This window comes from Eurosta solidaginis, chromosome 3 (assembly GCF_040869045.1).
Source record: "Eurosta solidaginis isolate ZX-2024a chromosome 3, ASM4086904v1, whole genome shotgun sequence".
Taxonomy (NCBI): domain Eukaryota; kingdom Metazoa; phylum Arthropoda; class Insecta; order Diptera; family Tephritidae; genus Eurosta; species Eurosta solidaginis.
The window spans coordinates 66,970,044-66,996,738 of record NC_090321.1 but is presented as its reverse complement, the minus strand read 5'-3'; the positions used below and the strand labels follow the sequence as shown (position 1 = coordinate 66,996,738).

Below are 26,695 nucleotides of genomic sequence, written 5' to 3'. Positions count from 1 at the left end.
CCAAAAATTTCCAGTGAGAACGGCCTGCTGGTCATACACATTCAAGAAAGAAACATTGAACCCTTTCATAAAAGCTTCTTAAGTCCTCGGGGACTTTCACAACTTTACCTGCACCTGAATATTTTCCTTGGCCTCAAAATTAAGCTTGCTTCAAAGAAATACTATTTTCTTATTTGAAGAATCTGGGAGCTAAAACTTGCAGTTCCGAACAGCTATACTCGAAGATCCTGATGTATCCGACACTTTTCTGACTTTTTAAAAAAATGTCTAGAAACATTGAGAAGCTTTCGAGCAACCAATACAATTTTAGAATCTTGGAAAAAAGCTTTATCGACTTATAATATCTCCTGGTTGGAGAAAAATCCATCATTGTTCAACAAAGATGGAACTCGTTTCTCTTATAAGCTTTCCTAAAAAATATTGCAAAGTTTTGCAAGCACCACACGCATTTGCTGAGCTTTCGAAAAGCTTTGATCAAAAAAAAAAAAAAAAGTATTTTATTAGGTAAAGAAAGCATAAGCCCATCTTCCAATAGAAGCTTCTAACATGCTCACAAACATTCCCAAACATCCAAAATGCTTTCTCGCCTCCAAAAAAGGCTTCCCTGTTACTTGCTGACCTTTCAAAAAGCTGTCTTTGGAGCTGCTGGAGTCATAGAGAAGCTCACTCGTTTCTCGGTTAGAAAATGGGGAGTAAACCTGGGAACCTCTGTGAGAACGTTCTCAGAAGCTTCGGAGGCCCTCTTTTTGTTAATATATGACGAAGGAATGCAGATGTTAGCTATCGACTATTGCCATTCCGAAGAGCCCCTGGAGTCGCCACCTTCATTTTCATCTGTTAATCATTTGTTAAATGAAATGTGAAGTTGGAATCGAAACTTAGAGCCTATGCCAGTACTCAACTTGTTCTTTGACGGTTGGGTCGCTCCTGATACATACATACATACATATGTACATATGTGTAACCGCTTACATGCATAAATAATTACCTACTCAAAACAAAACTCAAACAGAGAAAAAACCTTAACTATTATTAAGTATTTGCAGAGAACAAAGATACATATAAACACATCAGGCCTGCGCAGCATTTAAGGTAGTTTCTGTTTTAAAGTGTAGAAGTGAACAACATGTTTCGTCATAACGGATTGTCAGCAAATAACAACAACGGTATGAGCCAACTCTTATGTAAATCTCTGAATACGTGAATTGGTTATTTCGATTGCGAAAAAAATGTCGACTGAAGTGTTAAACATAAAATTTGCATATACGAAATAACGAGTTCCCTCCTAACCGTTATCTGTCCCGCCACTTTTTACATGTGATGTTTTTTTTTGTGTTTTCAGGCGCTGCAACTCTCCAAGTGATTTTGCCATTGTTGTTGTTGTTAACACTAGTGGTAATAAGCAATGCACAAAGTATGTGTCAGTTGATTATTTAAAAGTTATAAAATAACAAAAACGTAATACTTAAGGAAATCCCCTTGTAACTTTCCTTTATTTTCTTTGTTTTTTTTTCTATTTGTGTGCTGATCGTCCGTTCCTTTAGCTGGTTGCCCCTCATCAACGAAGGTTTATAGCTGCACACCAAAATGCAAACATGATTCCGATTGTAGTAGCATCGGTGGCAAATGTTGCCCAAATTTATGCAATGAAAGGTCTTGCATACAACGAAATCAAGTGGATATGGACAGTAAATCAGGTGGTAGCAAATATGGTACGTACGAAAGGGTTAACAATTCAATATTGGGGGTAAAACTTTGAATTTTTTTTTAAAGCCTTAGAGTATTATCAAATTAGGGCTTAGTATACACTTTAAAAGATAAAGCATTTAAAGCTATATGCTTTTTCAATATCTCAGTCAATTGCTGAGTTCTTGGCGAAATATGGTCCTAAATTTGCAAACCAGAGATTGTATTTAAAGGTTAACGAGATAAAGCAATTCACTTTATCACGGAAAACAACCGCTAACTATGAACAAACAAGTAAGAGCGGCACTGTCTTCGGTTGTGCCAGAAACGTCATACCTTTCATGAGTGGAGATGAACAATAATGTGTTAAAATATCAAAAATTCATAGCATCTGAAAAATCGATTGTATGAGACATATATTCTATAAATAACCGATCTTGAAGATTTTTTCAAACATATGTATATATAAGCATCTTGTGAAATTTCAAGCTTCTAACTGTTAAAATTACGAAGAAATTGAGAAACACCTCTCATATGAACAATCGGTTGTATGCGAAATATATTTTATAAATTACCGATCTTGAAGATTTTTTCAAACATATATATAAGCATCTTGTGACATTTTAAGCTCCTCGCTGTAGGATTCTTATTATTATACTAAGTTTTTAGTCTTTATTTAATTGCCTATTATTTCTCATTCTATTTAGTTCATTTAGTGACTCATTGTTGCAAGGACCCTTTCCTGACAATTTGTTACAATCTAAGTCACATAATCCTTCCAAATACTTTACTCAACTCAGCGCCACGTATGCGTTAATATCTCGATCCTTGCGCCACCTTGTGGTGATTTTTTTCATATGTCGCTTTCTATTCATGTATGCCATATGTGTTCCAAATATGAGCCATATCGGAGCACAAATACGATTTTTTTAAACATTTCGGTCCATGCGCCACCTATCGGAGTTTTTTTCATATTATTGCATTGTCATCGGGTTCTGAACTATATTCCAAGTTTCCAGCGTGTAGCTTATCGGGAAGCTACTTAAGTTTTAATTACAAAATTCGTTCACAGCGGCCGTGCAGCCGTGCAGCCTGTCAAGTCAACGTAAATAAAACCGTTTAATAGAAATAAACGATTGTGAGCACACAAAGAAATCTATTTGTATTATGGCACTATTGTGAATATTTGCGCTGCGTTACCGGCAGTTGTTACCATACGCTAGATGGCAGCGCAAGCTGTAAGTTTTAATTGATTGATGGAACAGCTGATTTCTGTTGATAAGAAACTTTTAAATTGCTTGCGCAAAATGCACATGGGTCCGGCTCGTAGTATATATACTCCATGTAAACTGTCATTTCTGCCCCCTTTTTAAAGAATAGAAGCTTCAAATTTTATCAAATGCTTACGTCTACGGCACATATTTTTTGATATAAGTGATTCACGGTCAAAGCTATTTCATGCAGACCACAAACGTGAAACTTTGCATCCTCACACAAAGCAACTATCTATTTTTTTATTTATTTTAAAAATCGCTTAGGTATGTACATCTTTTCACTATATATTTCATATCTTATACAGCCGATTATTTGGATATTACGAATGGGATAAGATTATTGTTCAGCCCCGTTCATGAAAGGTATGAAGTCCCGTTCTTACTTGTTTATTATTAATAAATCAGCAAGGTCTCTAATACACAACGATTTCTCTATTTCTTTGTCGTTCGCTGTCGTTTTTTATCTCAACAAATTCTAGAGTTTTTTTTTCTAAAAGATCATTGTCATTTAAAACTTGTTAAGTGTAAGGCTGCAAAACACTGGATTTTTTAAAAATTTCATTCATTTGAATGAAACGCGATTTCAATTGGTTTATAATGATGTTCAATACTCGATAAAATATGTTCATTTTGAACAAACCTTCCGGATCTTGGAGAAGCCAATCTTCGCAAACCACATCAAAATTGAAATTTACCATCCTCTAGCGAGCTCTGGGCTTCAACGAATCGAAATTTTAAAGCAACAACAAAGTTGATGACTCACTTCCGTTATTAGATATACAACTTGATAAAACATTCTAACTTTTGATACTGTGCCCAAACATTTTACAAATTTGTTGAATTGTTTCAAAAAAATTTTGCATATCAATAACCTCTCTCACGTGTGGTGTGTACATCTCTAAAAATTAATCTACATGTTTTTGTTTAGTTTGGTTGAAATGCTCAACGATTAACTTGAAATTGTATTATAGTCTTTAGTTGTCTCACTTTCCAAATAAAATAAAATACTCAGGTACAATGTAAACAAAAATTTTTGAGCTCGCGGCCTCTTGGCCCGGGGCCCGCTTGTGTCGGAGGCCCGTGACAAGTTGCCAGCCATGCCACCCTATGGTTACGCCACCCTATGGTTACGCCACTGTAGGCTAGGCTCAGCTTAAGGCCCAATTAAACTTCCTTAACCCTAACGCCATAGTCGTAACCATACCCATTGGGTCGGGTCGATTTGTATGGACGAAAGTTAACCAATATCGCGTCATCAATTTTTCGATAGGATTTGGCCTCAGGAAAACAAGTTTTTCGACCAAAACATGTCCCAAACCCCAAAAAATATTTTTTTTTTTTCAAAAAACTTCTATCGCCAACGTTTTTAGCGCATAATTTTAAGTGGATTCGTTTTCATCTAAAACATTTTTGCATGTATGCTGAAAAACCCTTAAAACAAAAAATGGCGAAAGGGTACATTTTTCGAACAAAATAAGTACTCCCCAAAACCTAAAAAAAAATATATTGTTTTTTCAAAAAACTGTTATCCCCAACGTTTTTAGCGGGCATTTTTGGGTAAGACATACATGAAAATTTTACAATCAAATGAAAATTGTTTTAGTAGGTCATGAAAAAAACCTTAAAAATTAAAGTCGAAAAAAGTAAAAAAAAAAAGAAATTTCGCGGGCTCGAAAATTATTTTTTTGGGTATGCGTAGTGGAACTTGTTTTTCTGAGCCCAAATCCGATCGAAAAATCGATGGCGCGATATCGGTTAATAAATCGACCCAGTCTAATACCCATATCCATAATCATCTCCATTGTGATCGATTGATGGTGTCATAACCTTAAACATATGACATTTTCATAAAAATGAAGAAAACGCAAAAAATTTCAAACATATTCCACAAACAATAAGTCTCTTAGTAAAAACGTATCCAAAACAATAAATAGAAACTACAGAAAGTTAATAAATTCTCCAACTCTAATATTTTTAGGTTATGAATATGGCGAAAAACCAAAAACCAATTGGTTGGCTATGGTATGGTTATGGCTTTAGCGTTATGGTATGGCACCATTAATCGATTACATTGATTTCCATAAGGTTGGTTCGATAAGTTGTTTTATCTGGTTATGGATAAGTCACCATTAATTGGCCCTTTGGCTACGGTATGGTTATTACTAAGGCGTTGACGTCATGCTATAACGTCAATAACATAATACATTGTTTTCCATAAGGTTGATTGCATCAGCTGTTTTATACGGAGTTTGCCAGGGCCTTAAAAGTACTTATTCCGCAATATTCTTTTGATCTCATGTTCTATTCATTAAAGAGGGAAATTTAAAGCTAAGAATAAAGTTTAATCTCGCAACCTAAGGCATTTGCATATGTCACACCTTCATTGCATACAATCAAAAATGTTGTTTTTTTTTTTTAATTGCAATTATAAATATTTATTTATAGATTACACAATAAGAAATATCGTCATTTCGACTGCTGATTGAAATATCACCATATCTCAGCAACCGTTTCGAAAAGGCTCTATTTTAGCATAAAGTCGATATGTTTTGACGTGTGCAGAGTTAGGGTGATTTTCCACTCAATGTTCAAGCTTAAGGGCAGCGGTATTTTTCTTAGTTGGTGGTATTTTTCACACTATACGCGTCGGATTGGCATAGACAATAAACCAGAGTCCGAGATTACAGTTATGGTGCATTACATACTTTTAAACCGACCGCATTTGCTTAAGAAATTTACATTTGGAACTAAACTCCATTGCGTATTGGAATAAGACTGATCTTGTATAGATGTGGAGAAATTGGGGTGGTTACCGAAACGGCGGAGAGTTCCAGACAGTTAAGTATAACATAAACAGTTAGGTAACCGAGATTTACAGGTAGTGTGAACTAACGAAAGGTTCTCTACTAAAGTGACGGGACAACCAACTTCAAAATACTTTAGCAAATTTTTCTAGTTGCCCCTCGGCATTGGTTTCGCAAGCACTTCAAGGGTATTACTGCCATAAAAAAAATTATCTGCCTTAGCAGCTGCCGTTCGGAGTCGACATAAACCATTTAGGTCCACCATTTTGTAGTAAAAAAGTTAAGAAGCAAAACATATATTGGCAAAGACGCTCGGTCATAATATCCTCGGAGGTATACGGCGCCAAAATCTGATTACTATAATCTACTGTGAGGTCAACTCATGAGAGACGCTGATTCTATGATATCTTCTGTAATTTAACTGTTGACTGAAACATCCCCATTTTTAATCTTTTTTTTTTAGATATACGAAGGTCCTATTACTGCTATCGGAGCAGATTATAAACACCCGAAAATTTAGTTTCTTGTTTGTTTGTCAAAATTTTTGAATCACTGCTTTGCAATAATGGCATTTATTTTTACGGTCTTTTTTCTCTCTAGCCGATTCCAGCAATCAGGGTTCCTACTGTGGCAATACCAAATGCAGCCCTTACGAGAAATGTGAAATGGATCGTTCTACCAAGCGAATGAAATGTGTCAGAACTTAGTAACTAAACAAAGTAACAGTGCATTTTTTTTTTAATAAATTTTTTTATTAAATAAATGATGACATTTTTGCATGTGCATGTACTTTTTTTTGTATTTATGTAAGCTCAGTTGGCTATTAGTGAGTTATATGATACAACTTATATCAGACAATTTTCATATTAGCCGTGTTTTTTTTTTTTTTTTTACACGCATATGCATCTACATTTGCGGGTAAAAAGTGCTTATCCTCACTTAGATAATAGCCGTTTTTTTTTTTTACATCTATAGACGTGTACGCTTAAACTTTATACGGACTGCTAAGTGTCAAACTTTAAATACATCTCTGAAATTGCTGCGCATAAAATTTGTCCTACTAAATTTCAATACGCATTACACTCAAATGTAACTGAATATGTGTCTATGTTTCACCTCTTGGCGGCCACCGTGGTGTGATGGTAGCGTGCTCCGCCTACCACACCGAATGCTCAGGGTTCACACCCCGGGCAAAGCAACATAAAATTTTTAGAAATAAGGTTTTTCAATTAGAAGAAAATTTTTCTAAGCGGAGTCGCCCTCGGCAGTGTTTGGCAAGCACTCCGAGTGTATTTCTGCGATGAAAAGCTCTCAGTGAAAACTCATCGGAGTCGGCTAAAACATGTAGGTCCCGTCCGGCCAATTTGTAGGGAAAATCAAGAGGAAACGCAAATTGAAAGAAAAGCTCGGCCTTAGATCTCTTCGGAGGTTATCGCGCCTTACATTTATTTTTTATTTCACCTCTAAAAATTGTGTGTATCCACAATTCATCGCAACCGATTCAGCTATATGTTACAAATTTTGGCCAACAGAGGTTTGTGTCTCCGATTTTAGGTACACCCTGCTTTGTAGCTAGTTATTTAATCACTGCCGCTAGATGGGTCTCCTAAGCATTATATAAGCGAGGATAAGCGCTTTTTACGCGCAAACGTAAACGTATACGCGTGTAAAAAAACACGGCTAATGCTTAGGATACCCACTTGGCGGCAGTGGTTAAATAACCACAGAACGGGTTGTACTGAAAAGCGGAGACACACACCTCTGGTGGCGTACCTAATATATAACCTACAGCTGAATCGGTTGCGGTGAATAGTGGACACACACCATTTGTAGAGGTAAAGTAAGGCAGTTGAAAAAATCTTCAGAAAAAAGGAGTAGAAAATTTATAAAATTGTGGATAATTAGTAGTACTTTAAGTTGGTCTTCTTTGTGTCGTGAAAAGACTTTAGGTACCTTGGGCAAAAAAAAAAATAAGAGTTTCTAAAAAGTAAAAATATAAAATGTATGAAATTTCTAAGAAACTAGTTGGTCGTAATTAAATGTTTCATAATAATAATAATGTGCTGGTAGCGTGTTCCGTCTACCACACCGAAGATCGAAAAACTAAAAGAAGCACAACTCAATTTGGAAGAGAAGCTCAGCCTCAAATCTCTTCGGAGGTTGCTGTGCCTTGCATTTATCTTTTATAATTCTTGATGATCGCCCCTAAAAAAAAAAGTATGAATTGCTAATAATTTGAAAAAAAAAAATTTTTTTTAAATAGTAGAAAGTGTATGAAAGTTTTTGGAAATTAGTTGGCAATAAAAAAATGTTTGGTTGATGGATTTATGGAGTTAGTATTGGCAAAAACTTTTTTGTTAGTACGTGCACAAAAAAACAAAAACAACAAAAAAATTAGAAAAAAGTAGCAGACAACGTACCACAGTTTTTAAAACATACTAGGCAAAAGCTTGGGTGCATACTTTCTAAGTAAGAAATTTCAAAAAAGTAGTAGGAAGTGTTTCTTGCAATCGGAGTTATTTTTTAAAGTCTTAGAGTATTATCAAATTAGGGCTTAGTATTCACTTTTAAAATTAAACGTTTAAAGCTACATGCTTTTTCTATATCTCAATGAGTTGTTGATTGCATTTAAAGGTTAACGTGATAAAGCAATTCACTTTATCACGGAAAACAACCGTTAACTAAGAACAAACAAGTAAGAGCGGGACTGTCTTCGGCTGTGCCAGAAACGTCATACCTTTCATGAATGGTACTGAAAAATAATGTGTTAAAATTTCAAAAATTTATAAAATCTGAACAATCGATTGTATGGGATATATCTTATATATATATGACTAACCTTGAGGATTTTTTCAGACAATAACGTTTGACATATATATAAGCATCTTGTGAAATTTTAAGCTTCGAGCTGTTAAAATGACGAAGAAATTGAGAAACTCCTCTCATATGAACAATCGGTTGTATGGGATATATATTTTATAAATGACCGTTCTTGAAGATTTTGTCAAACAATAACGTTTGATATATATATAAACTTTTGAACCGATTTCAATCAAATTCGCACACTGTGTACAGTTTGATCCAACTTAAAAGATAGTATAGCGTTCCTGTGAAGTATCTTTCCGGAAAGTGGACCAGGGACCGATCTATTCGAACAAATTCTATTCACAGTTCGATTTGCCTGAAACTTGGTTCATAGATAGCCCTTTGCCTAGATTAGTATTTACGAAACCGAAGCGGATAAGCGACCGATCTTTGTGAACAAATGCTGTTCTTGGTTAGATTTGCCTGAAACTTGGTTCATAGGTAGCTCTTTGTCTAGATGAGTATTTATGACACTCTTTTTCGGGAAATGGAGCAGGGACCTACTGGGACTAGGAATTGGACTAGGACTGGGACTGCGACTGAGACTGGGAGCGGCACTGGACTGGGACTTGGGGCTAGGACTGTGACTGCGACTGAGACTGAGAGAGGCACTGAGACTGGGAAAGGGATGGAGACGAACTAGAGAGAAGAGAAGAGAAGAGAAGAGATGAGGGGAGAAGTGAAGAGAAAAGAAGAGAAGAGAAGAGAAGAGAAAAGAAGGAAGGAGAAATAGATAGAATTAGATGAGCATAGAGAGATATGGATAGATGAAGGGGAAAATAAGTGAGGGAAAAGACGGAGAGGGAGAAAGAGACGCAGAAAAAGAGCAAGGCAGGAGAAGGATAACGAAAGGGAGCGTCAGATGTAAAAACTGCTTAAAAGTTATGCAGATAGACCAAAGCTGGGCAGAGCAACGTGTGCCGGGTCTGCTAGTATAATATTTACGTGTCAAATTTCAACATTCTAGGTGTATTATTTACTAAATTATCAGGTTTTTTGTGTTTCCAAGAATTTATATATATAAAAAGTGGGCTTGGTTATCATCCGATTTCGCTCATTTTCAATACCAATCTATTCTGGGTCCAGATAAGCTAGTGTACCAAATTTGGCGAATATATCTTAATATTTACTCAAGTTATCGTGCTAACGGCCGGACGGACATGGCTCAATCAAATTTTTTTTTTCGATACTGATGATTTTGATATATGGAAGTCTATATCTATCTCGATTCCTTTATAACTGTACAACCAACCGTTATCCAATCAAAGTTAATATATCTACTTTGTGTGCAAAGCACGCTGAGTATAAAAATCGTCATGTACTCTTGTAGATTCAGCTTACTCAATTACATTTTGTATGTGTCCCAGTAATGGCCATAGGCCTCCTCTCTTAGGCAGGAGGGACTGTACTGTATGTAGTCTATGCTAGCCTGAATGCATTTACCATGAAATAAAAATAACAATTTAATTTCAATAACAAATTTATTAAGAAAATTTTTTTTTCTAGATTTCTGTTCCGCAAAAGAGTCTATAACCTCATAAAAGTTTAAAGATCGGAATATTTCAATAGACCGAATAGCCAAGTTAGATAGCCCGTCTTGTCTCTCTCTCTTAACATGGTTTTTATAAATTTTAGTTTTGAAAATAATCGCTCAGCACTAGCTGTAGTCAAAGGAATTGTAAGAAATTACAGTAATGCAGTACATACTTCAGGAAAGCTGAAAGACACAAAATAATTTTTATACCTTTCATGAAAATGAAATGGTATATTAAGTTTGTCACGAATCTCAAAATTGTAAGTCCTTAAAGGAGAAGAGATAGACCCACCAATAAGTAAACCGAAATGATCAGGAAGAAGAGATGAGTTGATTTAGCCATGTCCGTCTGTCCGACTGTCTGTTTGTATGCAAACTAGCCCCTCAATTTTTGAGATGCATTCATAAAATTTGGTGAGCGAGCATATTTAGGTGCCCCATTAGACATTTGTCGGAACCGGTCGGATCGGGCCGATATAGCATATATCCCCATACAACCGATTGTTTAGAAAAGAAACTTTTCGTAATTACTGCCCCATTTTAACAGCTAGAGGCTTCAAATTTCACCGAATGCTTACGTATATAGCATATATTGTTGTCTGAAAAAATTATAGAGATCGGTGGTATATATCATATATATTATTCCTAATTGCTGTTTTTATGTACGGACCCCTTTTTCTCTCTTATTTGGAATAAATAAAGTTTTGGTTGTATAGATGGAAATTCGGGCTATTAGCGAGCTTTGTGCAATTTTGGTCGTAGTACTTTTTTTTAGCTATATTTTATTAAAATAACTAGCAGACCCGGCAGACGTTGTTCTGCCCTAAATTTGGTTTATCTGCATACCTTTTAATAAGCTTTTTCAGTCGAACTCTGCCCTCGCCCCTCTCCACTTCTTCCTAATCTTTGTATTCACTCCTCCCTCCGTATTTTTCGCTTCATCTATCTCCATCTTCGTTTCATTCTATCTCTTTCTCAGTCTCCTTCTCTCTTTTCTCTTCTCTCAAGTTTTTCTCATTCTTCATATCGTATTGCCAGTCCCAGATGGTGGTATTTATTTTACTCCAGTCCCATTCCGAGTCTCAGTTGCAGTCCCACTTCGAGTCTCAGTCTCAGTCCCAGTCCTAATCCCAGTCCCAGTCCGTCTCTGGTCTACTTCCCGGAAAAAAGCATCGTAAATACTAATATAGGCAAATTTATATACCAAATTTCAGGCAAATCGAATAGGAAGTATGTAAATAGGTATGTGGGTATTATTAATTCATGTCTTTATTTCGGCTTCGCATGCATATTTATCAGTTTTGCCAGGTTGATGCGACTAAATCGAATATCACAATGAAAATTACTTTAAAGCTCCCAGCAACAGCTTTCATTTGATATCCTTAATACACACACATTCTAGTGTATCCGGGTCCACGTTTTGGCCTATATCTCGAGACCCTAATCACCAATAGGTATGAAAACTACCCTGTACTAAAGCACTCATCAACAACTTCAATTTGATACCCATAATTTAAAAACACTATCTAGGCGTTCACGGGCCCACGCGTTGGCCTATATCTCGAGACCCTAGTCACCCAGGGGTATGGAAATTACGCTCTACTAAAGCACTCATCAACTTCCAACGAATGCAAAACCGCGGAAATCGGTTTGGCTGTTCTGGATTTATAGGGACAGGAAGGAAAACCCGACTTATTTTTATATTATAGATTTGTTAAAGATAAACGATTGTGAGCACCCAAAGAAATCTATTTGTACTATGGCACTATTGTGAATATTTGCATTGCATTGCCGGCAGTTGCTACCATACGCTAGATGTCAACGCAAGCTGTAAGTTTTAATTGATTGATAGAACTATTGATTTCTGTTGATAAGAGTTTATTAGATTGGTTGCGCAAGATGCGCACGGCTCCGGCTCGTAGTATATAAACTGTCATTTCTGTCCCCTTCTTAACGGCTAGAAGCTTCAAATTTCATCAAATACTTACGTTCACGGCACATATTTTTTGATATAAGTGATTCATGGTCAAAGCTATTTCATGCAGACCACAAACGTGAAACTTTGCATCCTCACACAAAGCAACTATCTATTTTTTTATTTATTTTAAAAATCGCTTAGGTATGTACATCTTTTCACTATATATTTCATATCTTATACAGCCGATTTTTTGGATATTACGAATGGGATAATATTATTGTTCAGCCCCGTTCATGAAAGGTATGAAGTTCCGTTCTTACTTGTTTATCTATATTAATAAAATAGGATGTATGTACGTATGTTTGTATGTTTGTATGAGGCTTATGGACTCCGAAACTAGCACGCCGATTTTATTCAAATTTTCAGGATAACTTAGTAGGAACCCGGAGAGTGTTTGTGAAAAGTTTTTTTTCCGGGAAGTGGACCAGGGACCGATTTATTCTAAACTATCGTATATATGGCTCGTTTTGCCTGAAATTTGGTATATAAATTTGCCTATATTAGTATTTACGATGCTTTTTTCTGGGAAGTAGACCAGAGACGGACTGGGACTAGGATTAGGACTGGGACTGAGACTGAGACTCGAAGTGGGACTGGAACAAAATACATACCACCCTCTGGGACTGGCAATAAGATATGAAGAAGAATGAGAAAAACTTGAGAGAAGAGAAAAGAGAGAAGGAGACTGAGAAAGAGATAGAATGATACGAAGATGGAGATAGATGAAGCGAAAAATGTAGAGGGGCGAGGGCAGAGTTAGACGGAAAAAGCTTATTAAAATGTATGCAGATATATCAAATTTAGGGCAGAACAATGTCTGCCGGGTCTGCTAGTTATTAATAAATCAGCAAGGTCTCTAATATACGACGATTTGTCTATTTCTTTGTCGTTCTCTGTCCTTTTTTATATATCTCAACAAATTCTAGAGTTTTTTTTCTAAAAGATCATTGCCATTTAAAACTTGTTAAGTGTAAGGCTGCAAAACACTGGATTTTTTAAAAATTTCATTCATTTGAAAGAAACGCGATTTCAATTGGTTTATAATGATGTTCAATACTCGATAAAATATGTTCACTTTGAACAAACTTTCCGGGGTCTTGGAGAAGCCAATCTTCGCAAACCACATCAAAATTGAAATTTACCATCCTCTAGCGAGCTCTGGGCTTCAACGAATCGAACAACAAAGTTGATGACTCACTTCCGTTATTAGATATACAACTTGATAAAACATTCTATCTTTTGATACTGTGCCCAAACATTTTACAAATTTGTTGAATTGTTTCAAAAAAATTTTGGATATCAATAACCTCTCTCACGTGTAACGTGTACATCTCTAAAAATTAATCTACATGTTTTTGTTTAGTTTGGTTGAAATGCTCAACGATTAACTTGAAATTGTATTATAGTCTTTAGTTGTCTCACTTTCCAAATAAAATAAAATACTCAGGTACAATGTAAAAAAAAAATTTTGAGCTCGCGGCCTCTTGGCCCGGGGCCCTCTTGGGTCGGAGGCCCGTGACATGTTGCCAGCCATGCCACCCTATGGTTACGCCACTGTAGGGTAGGCTCAGCTTTGTACTTCAACCAAAAACAAATTGCTTAGCTACGGTATGGTTATCACTAAGGCGTTATGCTATGAGGTCAATAACATAATACATTGTTTTCCATAAGGTTGATTGCGTCAGCTGGTTTATACGGAGTTTGCTAGGGCCTTAAAAGTACTTACCCCGCAATTTTCTTTTTATCTCATGTTCTATTCATTAAAGAATAAAGTTTGATCTCACAACCTAAGGCATTTGCATATGTCACACTTTCATTGCATACAATAAAAAATGTTTTTTTTGTTTAAATAGCAATTATAAACATTTATTTACAGATTACACAATAAGAAATATCCTAATTTCGCCTGCTGATTGAAATATCACCATATCTCAGCAACCGTTTCGAAAAGGCTCTATTTTAGCATAAATTGGATATGTTTTGACGTGAGCCGAGTTAGGGTGATTTTCCACTCAGGAGTTGATTTATAACACCCTGCAATTATTGTTTCCTTGCTTCATTGCTTCATGTATAAAGTCTAGAACTCTTTCATTACTTAAAGTTGTAAAAACAGTCGGAAACAAGCTGCCCGAACGAATCGGATTATGCGATACCACCGCACAAAGTTCTTCATCAACAACGCCCGGTCCCCCGTAATCTCCAACCCCCACATCACGACTGCCACACGCAGCACAAATCATTGATGCTGTTAAAGTTAACAATTTTGTCTTATAACGACGTTCACATTTATCCATTGTCATTGTAATCAAGACATCAGATTGGAGTATATTCGTCATCTCACCATTTTCTGTAGTGGTCCAACCCCATCCACTAATTCGCATTTCCTGACCCTCTTTTAAAGGAGCTCCGCAAAATTTTATTGTATCTACTGTATTACTCTTGTGAAACGGGTCACACAATTTCATCACAGCTATATTCATATGTTCTGTTTGGGGATCGTAGTCCCATGGAACATATATCCAGGCCACACCGCGAGTTTGTCCAGTTAAGGGTATATAACGCAAATCAGTTGCACCAGCTCCAACACTAATTCCGTTCTTCTGTAAAGTTAGTATGCAACTCGCAGATGTAACCACCCTCTCCAAAGTGACCAATGAACCCACGCAATAATCTTTGTCCATATAGCGTATTGAAACCAAATATTTGCTATCCTCTATGTTCCGAGGAGAGCCTGATAAAATGCGAAATTCCGAACTCGTATGATTCCAAACGCAGCTAAATATGACAACCAATAGCGCGAAGTAGTTGCGTAAATTCATTTTATTTTGAGACTACTTCCACCGCTTTTTATGTATGAAGTACACCGAGATCAATTTTGTGGGCGCTATTTATACAAAATTGGGTGGTGTGAATAAAAAATAAGCAAAAACATTTTCTTCTCGATTTCAGGAATTTGAACAATAAAAGTAATTCTCAAGCTTGAGTAAATGTTTGGTTTGAAGTGCCGAATTAAAATTTCAATGGCCTTAATGATGAAAAATACAAAATATTTATACAGATTTTTAAAATGACAATTCTACAGAAATTTATTATGATATTAGCTTTATATTTTTATGAAAAGAGCAAAACGTAAACTTAATTAGTTTTATTTGTTTCCAATTCGCACGCTTTTAAACTTGCATAAAAAGAGACACAAGCAGCAGGACTGAGCGAATATTTGTAGCGTTTCATTGAGTCGTCGAGCTCTGAATCACGATGAAATCTGATTAGAACGATCAGAATCAGTACTCTGAGAGTTGGCAGCACTTAACCGATGCAGAGCAGAGCTCACAGAGTATATTAATTTTGTTCGCATAATGGTACCCGTAACGGCATAAACTAATCGAGATAGATATAGGCTTCTATATATCAAAATGATCTGGGCGAAAAAAGAAATTCATTTAGCCATGATCGTCCGTCCGTCCGTCCGTCTGTCCGTAAACACGATAACTTGAGTAAATTTTGAGGTATCTTAATTAAATTTGGTATGTAAGTTCCTGGGCATTCATCTCAGATCGTTTTTTAAAATGAACGAAATAGGACTATAGCCACGCCCACTTTTTCGATATCGAAAATTTCGAAAAACCGAAAAAGTGCCATAATTCATTACAAATGACGAATAAAGCGATGAAACTTGGTAGGTGGCATGATCTTATGAATAGAAAACTAGTAATATTTTGGTCAATGGGCGTGGCACATGCTACTTTTAAAATAAGGTAGTTTAAAAGTTTTGCAAGCTGTAATTTGACAGTCGTTGAAGATATCATGATGAAATTTGGCAGAAACGTTACTCCTATTACTATATGTATGCTAAATAAAAATTAGCAAATGCATGATGACGAACACGCCCATTAAAAAAAAAAAAAAAAGAATTTTTAAAGTCAAATTTTAACAAAAAATTGAATATCTTAACAGTATATAAAAAAATGATGTCAACATTCAACGCCAGTAATGATATGGTGCAACAAAATACAAAAATAAGAGAAAATTTCAAAATGGTCGTGGCTCCGCCCTTTTTCATTTAATTTGTCTAAAATACTTTTAATGCCATATAAGTCGAACACAAATTTACCAATCCTTGTGAAATTTGGTAAGGACATAGCTTCTATGAAGATAACTGTTTTCTGAGAAAATGGGTGATATCGATTAAAGCCACACCCAGTTTTTATACACAGTCCACCGTCTACCCTTCCGCTCGCCGTTAACACGATAGCTTGAGCAAAAATCGATACTTTCTTTACTAAACTTAGTTCACGTACACTCAAGGAGTTATATGAGGTCTATACTTAACACCACCAAGAAAATGTGCGGTGAGGGAGAAGGAGGCGTGGCACCTCCCATACAAATGGAATATATACTACTGCATATCTCTGGATGTAGTAATGGTAGGATAATGAAAATTGGTAAGGAGCTATATGACGTTAAGTCCTAACACCTCCAGTAAAATGTGGAATTGGGGAAAAGGGGGGCGTGGCACCTTCCCTACAAATGGGATTTTTAAGAACTATGGCTGAGGTAAAAATTTAACTTATTTCAACACGTAAAGTTTGATTGCCGAGGTGGGTTTGGCTGTTATTCCTTTAGTATTCTTTTCGGGTTTGTTATCATAAGGGTTGGTATTTTTGAGTACGCCTGGAGGAACCGGAAAAAACATTTCTGATAAATTTGATATCAATTGATGTAAGAGCTAAAAAGAGAAATCACTGCGGCAGTTGCTTCCTCAGGTACCGCGGATATCCTTTATGTGGTGGACGTACTGCTCACTCCGTATTTAAATTACCACTGTCCGCAAACATCTGATAGGCCGATGTGCAACATAAGCAGACGGTCAGGCCAAAGTGAGTGTGTGGGATGCGTACACCATGACTCATAAACAGTCGCTGCAAGTTTTAGACCGAACCCTTAAGGATTTGAGGTGTAATGATCATCAAAAGGGTGGTGCTTTACTTGCTGGAACAGCCGCAGATGAAGTAAATGCGTGCTTTTTCGTCCATCGACGTACAAAAATTTACTCTCTTTAGAAATATGAGAGCCCATTTTGGCGGAAGCACTTCAGCAGCAGCTTTTGCTTAACAACTGCTTGAAATTGATTTTGGCAAATTTCCTATTTCTTTACTATCCGATTTGATTTATTTTCCTGCAAGTTTTTGCGAAATTTTGACATCACCTGAAGCTTTGATAGCTAATGTTTTTTCCAAATATTGAATCTATCTTTACAAACTATAAATGGCTTCGAGAATGGGCATTTTTGGCATCTTAAAATGAGGATGTTAATATCACTAGAACCGAGACAAGTTATCACTCTATTAAAACAGTCGTGGAAGAATCCCTAGCTGTGCATAACCGGTTGAGTTTCTTAAATCTTTTGAGCCATCAGGAATTCCTCCTCATCGCCTGATCCTTAAAAAAGGGCCCATAATATTTATTATACATATATATTGTTCGTTATTTGGATTCTCCGCGCTTATGTAGTGGGACAAGGCTTTTCATCACAAAACTTTTACGAATGTCATTGAAGCAATTCATTTTATCGGAAAATTTCGAAAACAAAAAAGTTTAAAACCAAGGATTCCATTTATACCGATAGATATGAGTTTTCAATTTTAAATACCTCAAATTTCCTATCCCTATCAATGAAGCTCTAGAACGGTCATTAGCTGGGATTCAAGGGATTGATAAGTGCAATACAAACCTTTAGAGCTTCAGAGCTTCTGCAACCCAATTTTCAACCCAACCTACCCGAGGGGAGTCCTGTTACAAACATGAAGGTATCATTCAACAAAAGTCATTAGCTGTAGCAAAAGTCAATCTTACCACCTCATTTTTCACCCATTGTCAATTACGCGTAGCCTGCATATTTTTATAGAAACGTGGGGTAAAACCCACGGGCATAAGCTAGTTACATATATAACTAAATTAGCGGTACCCGACAGATTATGTTCTGGGTCACCCTGGTCCAGATTTTGGTCGATATCTCAACAATGCCTTCACATATACAACTAAGGGCCGCTCCCTTTTAAAACCTCATTAAACCATTAATTTGATACCCATATCGTACAAACACATTCTAGAGTCACCCCTGGTCCACAAAAAAGCTAGAGTACAAACAGTTAAAAAGGGATCGACAGTTAAAACACATCCATAAATATCGGTGCGGGTACCTAAGGAAATGATTTAAACTAAATAACTATCGTGCCAAGGCTGATATTAAAAATTTTACTTTTGTCTAGAGCTTTGTGCAAAAAGCAATTGCACATTATGTAAAACCACAACAAAGTATTTTTATACTCAGCGTGCTTTGCACACAGAGTATATTGACTTTGATTGGATAACGGTTGGTTGTACAGGTATAAAGGAATCGAGATAGATATAGACTTCCATATATCAAAATCATCAGTGTCGAAAAAAAATTTGATTCAACTATGTCCGTCCGTCCGTCCGTCCGTCCGTCTGCCTGTTAACACGATAACTTAAGTAAATATTGATATATCTTCACCAAATTTGGTACACGAGCTTATCTGGACCCAGAATAGATTGGTATTGAAAATCAGCGAAATCGGATGATAACCACGCCCACTTTTTATATATATAACATTTTGGAAAACACAAAAAACCTGATTATTTGGTAAATAATACACCCAGAATGTTGACATTTGACATGTGAACTGATATTGAGACTCTTGATAAAAATTTGAAAAAATTTTTTAAAATGGGCGTGGTCCACTTGTGTAAAATCAATTTTACAAATATTATTAAGCATAAATCAAAAATCGTTAAACCTATCGTAACAAAATTCTGTAGAGAGGTTGCCTTTATTACTTATAAGGAATGCTTTGAAGAAAAATTAACGAAATCGGTTAGGATCACGCCCACTTTTATATAAAAGATTTTTAAAAGGGTCGTAGACTAGAATAATAAGCTATAACTTAGCAAAAAATAGTTTTGAATCAATGATATTTCACTTATCAAGTTTTATTGTAAGAGGAAAAGGGGAGGCAATTTTTTTAAACAGGCGGTGCCACGTGTTATGTAGAAAAGTAACTTATTTTAAATGAAATGTACAATTGAAGCTCACGCTGAGTATATAATGTTCGGTTACACCCGAACTTAGACACCTTTAATTGTTTTTCAAAACAAAAATATATAGTTTTTGTATCACGATTTAAAATGAATATAATGTAATTATGTTATGGCCTCAATAATTTATTTTCACATTCAAAGCTAAAATGTATGGGTTGTAGGTCGGAAAAAATATATTAAATATCAGATGCAATAGTGGATATGTCTGTAAGTGCTGCCAAGTACTGAGGGTATGATGTTAAAAATGTTCCAAAACTGATCCAGATATATATAACGCTAACAGCGTTGTTGCATTTGCATGTTAAATTTCTATCCGTACTTGGATCGCGCTTCATTAGAACGCAACTATTATAATGTTTGATGGCGCTAGCAGGATGCTTCATTCCATAAAAATTTTGGTTACCTCAAACATTTAAGTATTTGTATATGTAGGGTGGCCAGAACTTTCGGACACCAATCCGGAACGCCTTGTCAAATGTGGTCGTGTGAATAAAAAATAAGCAAAAACGTTTCCTTCTAGATTTCAGAAATTTGAACAATAAAAATACTTCTACATTTAAGTTAAAGCTATTTATACAAAGGAAATTTTTTTTTGTTACTCGACCTCTTATAGCTTGAGTAGATTTTTGGTTTGAAGTGCCTAATTAAAATTTCAATGGCCTTAATGATGAAAACTACAAAATATTTATACAGCTTTTTATATAACATTTCTATAGAAATTTCTTATGGTGTTAGTTTTATATTTTTAAGAAAAGAACAAAGCGTAAACTTAATTAGTTTTATTTGTTTCAAATTCGCACGCTTTTAAACCTGCATAAAAGGAGACACGAGCAGCAGACTGAGCGAACATTAGTAGCGTCCCATTGAGTCATCAAACTCTGAATCGCGATCAAATCTCATTAGAATGATCAGGATCAGTACTCTGAGAGTAGGCAGCACTCAAGCGATGTGTACACATGGTAGGGTGCCTCTTATTTTCAACTTTTTCCCCGCATCGCTCCATAAAACTTTACAAAAAAGGTAAAAACAAATTATCAAACTCATAACTAGTATTATTAATTCTTTATAACATGCCACAAATGGGATACATTTTCCATATAAAATTTATGGGATTTTGTACATAAAAAAAGCTAGAGTACTAACAGTCAACAAAGGGATCGGCAGTTAAAACACGTCAAAAATGTCGTTAGAGGTAACTAAAGAGATGTTTTAAACTAAATGACTATCGTGCTAAGGCTGATATTAAACATTGTACTTTTGTCAAGATTTTGTGGAAAAAGCAATTGCACATTATGTAAAACCACAACAAAGTATTTTTCAAATAAAAAATGTATAGTTTTTTTTTTATCATGATTTAAAATGAATATAATGTAATTATGTTATGGCCTTAATAATTTGTTTTCACACTCAATGCTAAAATAATGGGTTGTAGGTTGGAAAAAAAATTGTGACGAATATTAGTGACACTAAGTGATACTCACATCACTAATCTGATACTAACTAAGTAAATAAAGCCACAACAACAATAAAGCAAATTGCCACATTTGTATGTACATAAACAAATTAATCATTATGTCTACACATATGTCAATACAAGCAGCGGAGAGAAACGCACAAACGAATCGGTGGAAGTATCACTCACATATACACGCGCCATATGTGCGAGAAGCTATAATTGTGCATCTGTAGTTATAGCTGATGAGTTTATAGCTGGTAAACAGGTGGTAAATTCTAGAAGATAGGAATGCCTAGAAGTATGCGAACGAGACATCACAGATTATAAAAGGAGCTAAAACTAAGTAATCAGTAATCATTTTGATTTAAGCAAGCTATTGGTTGTGAAGTATCAGTGTTAGGTTAGGTTAGGTTGAACTGGCCGGTCCGTGAGGACCTCACATAGACTGATTGAGTCCGTTGTGTTACCAGAAGTTTGTTTTAACGACCAAACTGAAAAACCCTATCAAAATCCAGGACCTATGTTATAAAATAACTCCGTCCTCTTGGCAAATACTAGAAGCTTCCTAGGACTTAAGCCACTTGCTGCTTCTAAATCTGGCAGCTGTATCACTCCTAATAGCTGGAGTATTAGCCTGGCAAGTGCAGGGCACGAGCGCAGAACGTCCTCGATCGTTTCCTCCTCCAAACCGCACTTCCTATATCTGCTATCACTGACCAAGCCTAATTTAAAGGCATGTGACGCCAGAAGGCAGTGTCCAGTCAGAATACCCGTCATGAGTCTACAGTCTTCTCTTTTTAATGATAGAAGCAACTGTGTTAGTCTAAGGTTGTAAGACCTACACATAATCTTCGACATTTTACAGCCCCGTGCTTCACCCCACGCCTTTCCCGCTTGGTCGATCATGTGCACCTCTCTCTACGTCTACGGAGCAAGCTCCAAGGGATTCGCCCTTTTTAGCTAGTTCGTCCGCTTGCATTCCCATCTATTCCCATACGCCCTGGGACCCAATATAGATGTATGCTTCTCTCCGTCCCGATTCTATCCAGGGACTGCTTACATTCTAACACGCATTTAGATGCTGTGTTATGCGAGATTATTGCCTTAATTGCTGCTTGACTGTCAATATAAAAGTTAACACAATTGCAGCTTGGGCTATTCTCTTCCAGGGTTTCTACTGCTTTGGTTACGGCTAATATTTCCGCTTGGAAAACGCTACAGTAATCCGGCAGCCTGTAGGATCTGCTTATTTCAGGATTAGCACAGTATACCGCAGACCCTACTCCTTCCACTACTTTGGAACCATCTGTATACACATGTATCGCCTCGTCCGCCATTTGCGCACCCTTGCGCCAACCGTCCACCTCTATTGTGGCCTTAAGATCTCCCTCGAAGCGCAGATAGGGAATCAGGTAGTCTGTTGGTCTTGTGATTGATAACGCTATACTACTATGGCCATATGGTCGGCGCTCAAACTGCCCCGAGCCTAGTTGCAGTAGTTAATGCTATGTTCTTTGCTACCAGGTCTACAGGTGGAATGTGCAGAATGGCATACAGTGCAGCCGTCGGGGTTGTTTTCAGGGCTCCCGTAATGCTAAGCATCGATAGTCTGCATACCCCCTCTAATTTTTTGAGATAATATGTTTTTTGTGTGGCTTTCCACCAAACAAGATAGGGCGATAAGCCCCACGTACACCGCAGCATTCTTTTACATGCTTAAAGTGCCGCTGAAGCCTTCTTCACCCTCTCCCCCACGTTGAGCTTCCATGACAGCTTACTGTCTAGAATGATTCCTAGATATTTTGTGCAAGGTTTCTCCTGTGAGGTCACCCCTCCTAACTTTGGCCTGGTCCAATTTGGGATCTTGTACCTCTTTGTAAACAAGACCATATCCGTCTTCTCCGCATTGAATTTTAACCCGACTTTAGATGCTCAGGTATGAATATCCCAAACGTCCGATCCATCAAAGAACTAATCGTTGGAAGGCACTTTCCACTTATTACAATTACAACGTCATCTGCGTAAGGCGTAAGTTTTACGGGTCCCTCATCGAATCGCCTGAGCAGTTGGTTGATGACCAGCGTCCACAGCAGAGGTGATAGCACCCCTCCCTGCGGCGTGCCCCTGTCCACTGATTTCGTGGCCTCGTACAATCCCCATTGTGATGGAATCTTCCTGCAATTTAACATGCAGCCGATCAATCTGATTAAGGCGGGATGTACTTTAATGTAATTAAGAGCATCCATAATCGCCCATTTAGAAACATTATTGAAAGCCCCGGCAATGTCCAAGAAGACTCCTAGAGCATACTCCTTATATTCCAGGGATTTCTCTATGCTTATTACCACCCTATGTAATGCGGTGTCTATCGACTTGCCTTTGGTGTACGCATGCTGTGTTGTGGAGAGCCGCTTTTCATCCACGTTGGACTTTATGTACACATCTATCAGCCTCTCAAAGGTTTTGAGCAGAAATGATGTTAAGCTAATGGGTCTATAGTCTTTGGGATACACGTGACCGATCTTCCCCGCTGGTTGGAAAGCTACACGAGCAGTTCTCCAAGAGTGCGGTACATGATTCAGCTTTATGCACGCATCGAATATTATTTTAAGCCATTCCACGACCGCCATACTTGAAACTTGTAGCATGGCCGGGAATATACCATCTGGGCCTGGCGATTTAAACTTAGAAAACGTTTTCACTGCCCATTCGATCTTGGTATCGGTCACCAAACCCTGCACTACCCGCTCCTTGATCGAAGTGTGAGTGATGTTTGCTGGCTCTTCTAAACCGTCACCCGATGGGAAATTTGTGTCGAGAAGCACCTCAAGGGATTCCTCACTATTACGTGACCATTCCCCGTTCTCTTTCTTTATTAGTCCCTGGACTATGTTTCCCCTTGCTAGGACTTTTTTCAACCGTGCTGTTTCGCTGGAGCACTCTATGTCTGTGCAGAAACTTTTCCATGAGATTCTCTTCGCTCTGGAAATTTCACGCTTGTAGATCCTCAGTAGATCCCTGTACTCGTCCCGACACGCTTCGCTTTCCGCGGTCTTTGCGAGCTTAAACATTTCTTTTACCTGTCTTCTTAGAAGACTCAGCTCATTGCTCCACCATAGCGGCTTTGCTTTTCCTCTGAATCTTCTTAGAGAGCAAGCTTTGTCATAAGCGTCCTTGTTAGGAATTCATTCGACTCTAAAGTTCCTCCACACTGGCAACCTCTTTGGGTTCTCTCAACTTTGTTTCTACCTGTTTCAGGAATTTAGTCCAGTTTGTTGACCTAGGGTTTCTAGGTCAGCTGTTTCCTTACCATTACTACAGCTCGCAACCGTCCTTCCGTTTGCGCGTAGTAAACGCCAAACCCGCACGCGCTAAGTCCAGAAACCTTTCCTCCCGATGAGAGCCATGATCCTCCAGATGAGAACCCTCCCCAAGGGTTAGGAGGAGTTCGCTCGACGCCACTTTACTGTGTTAGAGGTTTATCTGTAGCACCATTGGGCTGTTTGTCCCCTCCAGCACCTTCGTCGTGACGTCGTCGTCCTCTCCTTGCCCTTTTGGTTTAGAGTATTCGAGGCCCCCTTCAGCCTCTCGTAACTGTTGTGCCGGGTGTTCCTCTGTGCGAGTCTCAGCACCATTTGGCGGTTGGTCCTCTTCTAACACCTTCGTGGTTACGTCGGCGACCTCCACCTGTCTTTTTTTCCCTTAGGCTTTTGAGGTCCTTTTCGACTTCGCCCACCTCTAGCGTGTTAGGATTTTTATCCTCCGGACTTCTTTTCCTGAGTCGCATGAAAATTTTATCAGTGCCAAAGGATATTTTGCCAAGCTGCGTGTCCTCCGCCTGCTTGTTTATTTGGAAGATGTAGAACTGACCTTCCTCGGTACGCCGATATACAGTAAGTACCTTCCCACCTAAGGCTACCACAGAAATAACCAAGCGTAAATGGTCGTGGATTGGTCACACTCTCAGAAGACCTCCAGTAAATATAGCCAGACAAGCATTGCGATGGAATCCACAAGGAAGCCGACGACCTGGTGCACCTGCGAAAACTTGGCGCAGAACTGTGGATAAAGAACTCGAAGACGCAGGATATACGTGGAATGACATCACAAGAACTGCACCTAACAGAATAAGATTTAAGTCGGTGGTCGAGGCCCTATGCTCCAATAGGAGTTGAGGAGGATGATGATGATGATGACCTTCCAATCCTGTGTCGGTATGTTCGGATTCTGATTCTGCAGAAGTCGGAGTGTATCCTCCGACTTCATCACGCATGGTATCCGTACCTTAACTTTTGGTACCGTGGCGATTTGCTCCTTATCCACTACCTCAAACCGCGCGTTCGTGCCTTGCCTTTGGAGGTTTGGAACCACTTCCTCCAGCCACCGCAAACTCGCGATGTTGTCGCACGCTATCATTTTCACACCATTATACCATCCCCCCGAATCAAAGGTTGGAAGGGGCTTACTTGGTTGTTCCCGCATCATCTTAAGCATTAAGCTAATAAGCTCTCTTTTCACAGATCTCCACCTTTCAGTAGTCATTTGTCCGAAAGGACTGCTACGATCAACCAACACCACAGTAAGTGACTGCTTTGCCATATCACTCATCTTCTCGGGAAAAGCCGGAGTCTTAGTGTTATCTCCCTTTAGCACCTACGAGAAAGCCGGAGTCTTAGCGTTAACTCCCTTTAGCACCTCCGAAAAAGCTGGAATCTTAGCGTTATCTCCCTTTGGCTTATCTCCTACTTCCGTAGTTGGAAGTTCCCTCTGACTAGCAGCTTTCGAGGAAGTTGCTATCTGGCTATTAGGGCCCATCTGTCTTACAGCTTTGGGCCTACTTGTCTTGTCTATGCGACTGCCCTGTCTCGCGGCTCTAGGTCTGGGTCCTTTCTGGCTCTTGAAAGCAGGCTTGTCGCCTTCCGCCAAACGTTGCCTCTTCATTCTGTCATTCGACGCTTATTCCTCCTCGTACCCGTTGCAGAACCGAGGGTTTCTCGTAGCAAACCTTTTGAACTGCCTTCGACCTACTTCTACCGCCTCATGGGCCCATTCCAAGCGCTCGATCTCCACTTCTGTTGGGTCGACCACTGCTCCCAAGCGTTGTACAATTCTTAGTGCTGCACGGTACTGCGAGAGAGCTCTTTTACTTCCTCTGCTCCGTACCCTTCTCCACTGTTGTTGTTGTTGTAGCGATAAGGTTGCTCACCGAAGGCTTTGGGGAGTGTTATCGATGTAATGGTCCTTTGCCGGATACAGATCCGGTACGCTCCGGTACCACAGCACCATTAAGGTGCTAGCCCGACCATCTCGGGAACGATTTATGTGGCCACATTAAACCTTCAGGCCATCATATTACGACAGGCATACCTACCGCGGGAATATTCTGACCCCCTAACCCGCTGGGGTACCCTTATTAACTCCAGAAAGAAGACCCTTTTCCACTCTTCTACTCCGTTTTCATTTGTGTGCTTCTCCAACACGGAGTTCATTGAATCAGCACTGCTCTCGCTCCCCGAGTCCGACGCATCGCTTAATGCGTATTTGTCGTCCTTGGCTTGCGACTCAGTCCTTCTCTTATCATCGTCCTTATTACAATCAGGTAATGAGTCGTTCATCTTGGTCGTACGACCACCTGCAAGGCGGGCTCAGCGGTCTAGTATTATATACGGGGAAATAACTTTCCGCCACAGCAGCGTCCTTACTGTGGTAAGGCCATCAATACTTTCCGAGGTGGCCCGGTATCGGGAAGGCTCCGTTCGAATACAGCCGAATTTATCCCCTGGCTGCAAATAATCTATATATGTATATAAAAATGGATTTGTGTGCGTTAGGTCGTTCAAAACTGAAAAACGGCTACACCGATTTGAATAATTTTTTTTCTATGATTTTCGATCTGATTCAGGGATCATTTACAATAAAAAAATTTATTTAAAAAACTTGATTAAAAATATATTTTAGATATTACTCAAAAACGGTTTG

General features: G+C 38.1%; 2 protein-coding genes across 4 annotated transcripts in view; one reads left to right on the top strand and one right to left on the bottom strand.

Moving 5' to 3' along the window:
• The window catches only part of Cpr51A (Cuticular protein 51A), a 91,995-nt gene that overhangs the window by 15,552 nt on the left and 49,748 nt on the right, over positions 1–26,695 (bottom strand). The window lies entirely within an intron of this gene.
• On the top strand, positions 1,065–6,553 carry LOC137243878 (waprin-Thr1). Of its 3 annotated transcripts, XR_010950660.1 has the most exons (5): positions 1,065–1,166; positions 1,343–1,414; positions 1,545–1,712; positions 5,406–5,797; positions 6,365–6,553. XR_010950660.1 is itself a non-coding variant. In XM_067772118.1 (4 exons), the coding sequence occupies exons 1-4, from the start codon at positions 1,127–1,129 to the stop codon at positions 6,469–6,471; spliced, it is 387 nt and encodes a 128-aa protein (XP_067628219.1). In that variant the 5' UTR covers positions 1,079–1,126; the 3' UTR covers positions 6,472–6,553. The 3 variants fall into 3 exon arrangements, 2 of the variants coding, with proteins under 2 accessions (XP_067628219.1, XP_067628220.1); XM_067772118.1 differs by lacking the exon at positions 5,406–5,797 and having other exon boundaries at positions 1,079–1,166; XM_067772119.1 differs by lacking the exon at positions 5,406–5,797 and having other exon boundaries at positions 1,085–1,166; positions 1,343–1,395.

Bases quoted from the DNA above. Each gene is read 5' to 3' on its own strand.
- LOC137243878 (XM_067772118.1), top strand. From the start codon at position 1,127: ATGTTTCGTCATAACGGATTGTCAGCAAATAACAACAACG. The intron at 1,167-1,342 runs GTATGAGCCAAC...TTGTGTTTTCAG, and splicing joins GTCAGCAAATAACAACAACG to GCGCTGCAACTCTCCAAGTG. The intron at 1,415-1,544 runs GTATGTGTCAGT...CCGTTCCTTTAG, and splicing joins GGTAATAAGCAATGCACAAA to CTGGTTGCCCCTCATCAACG.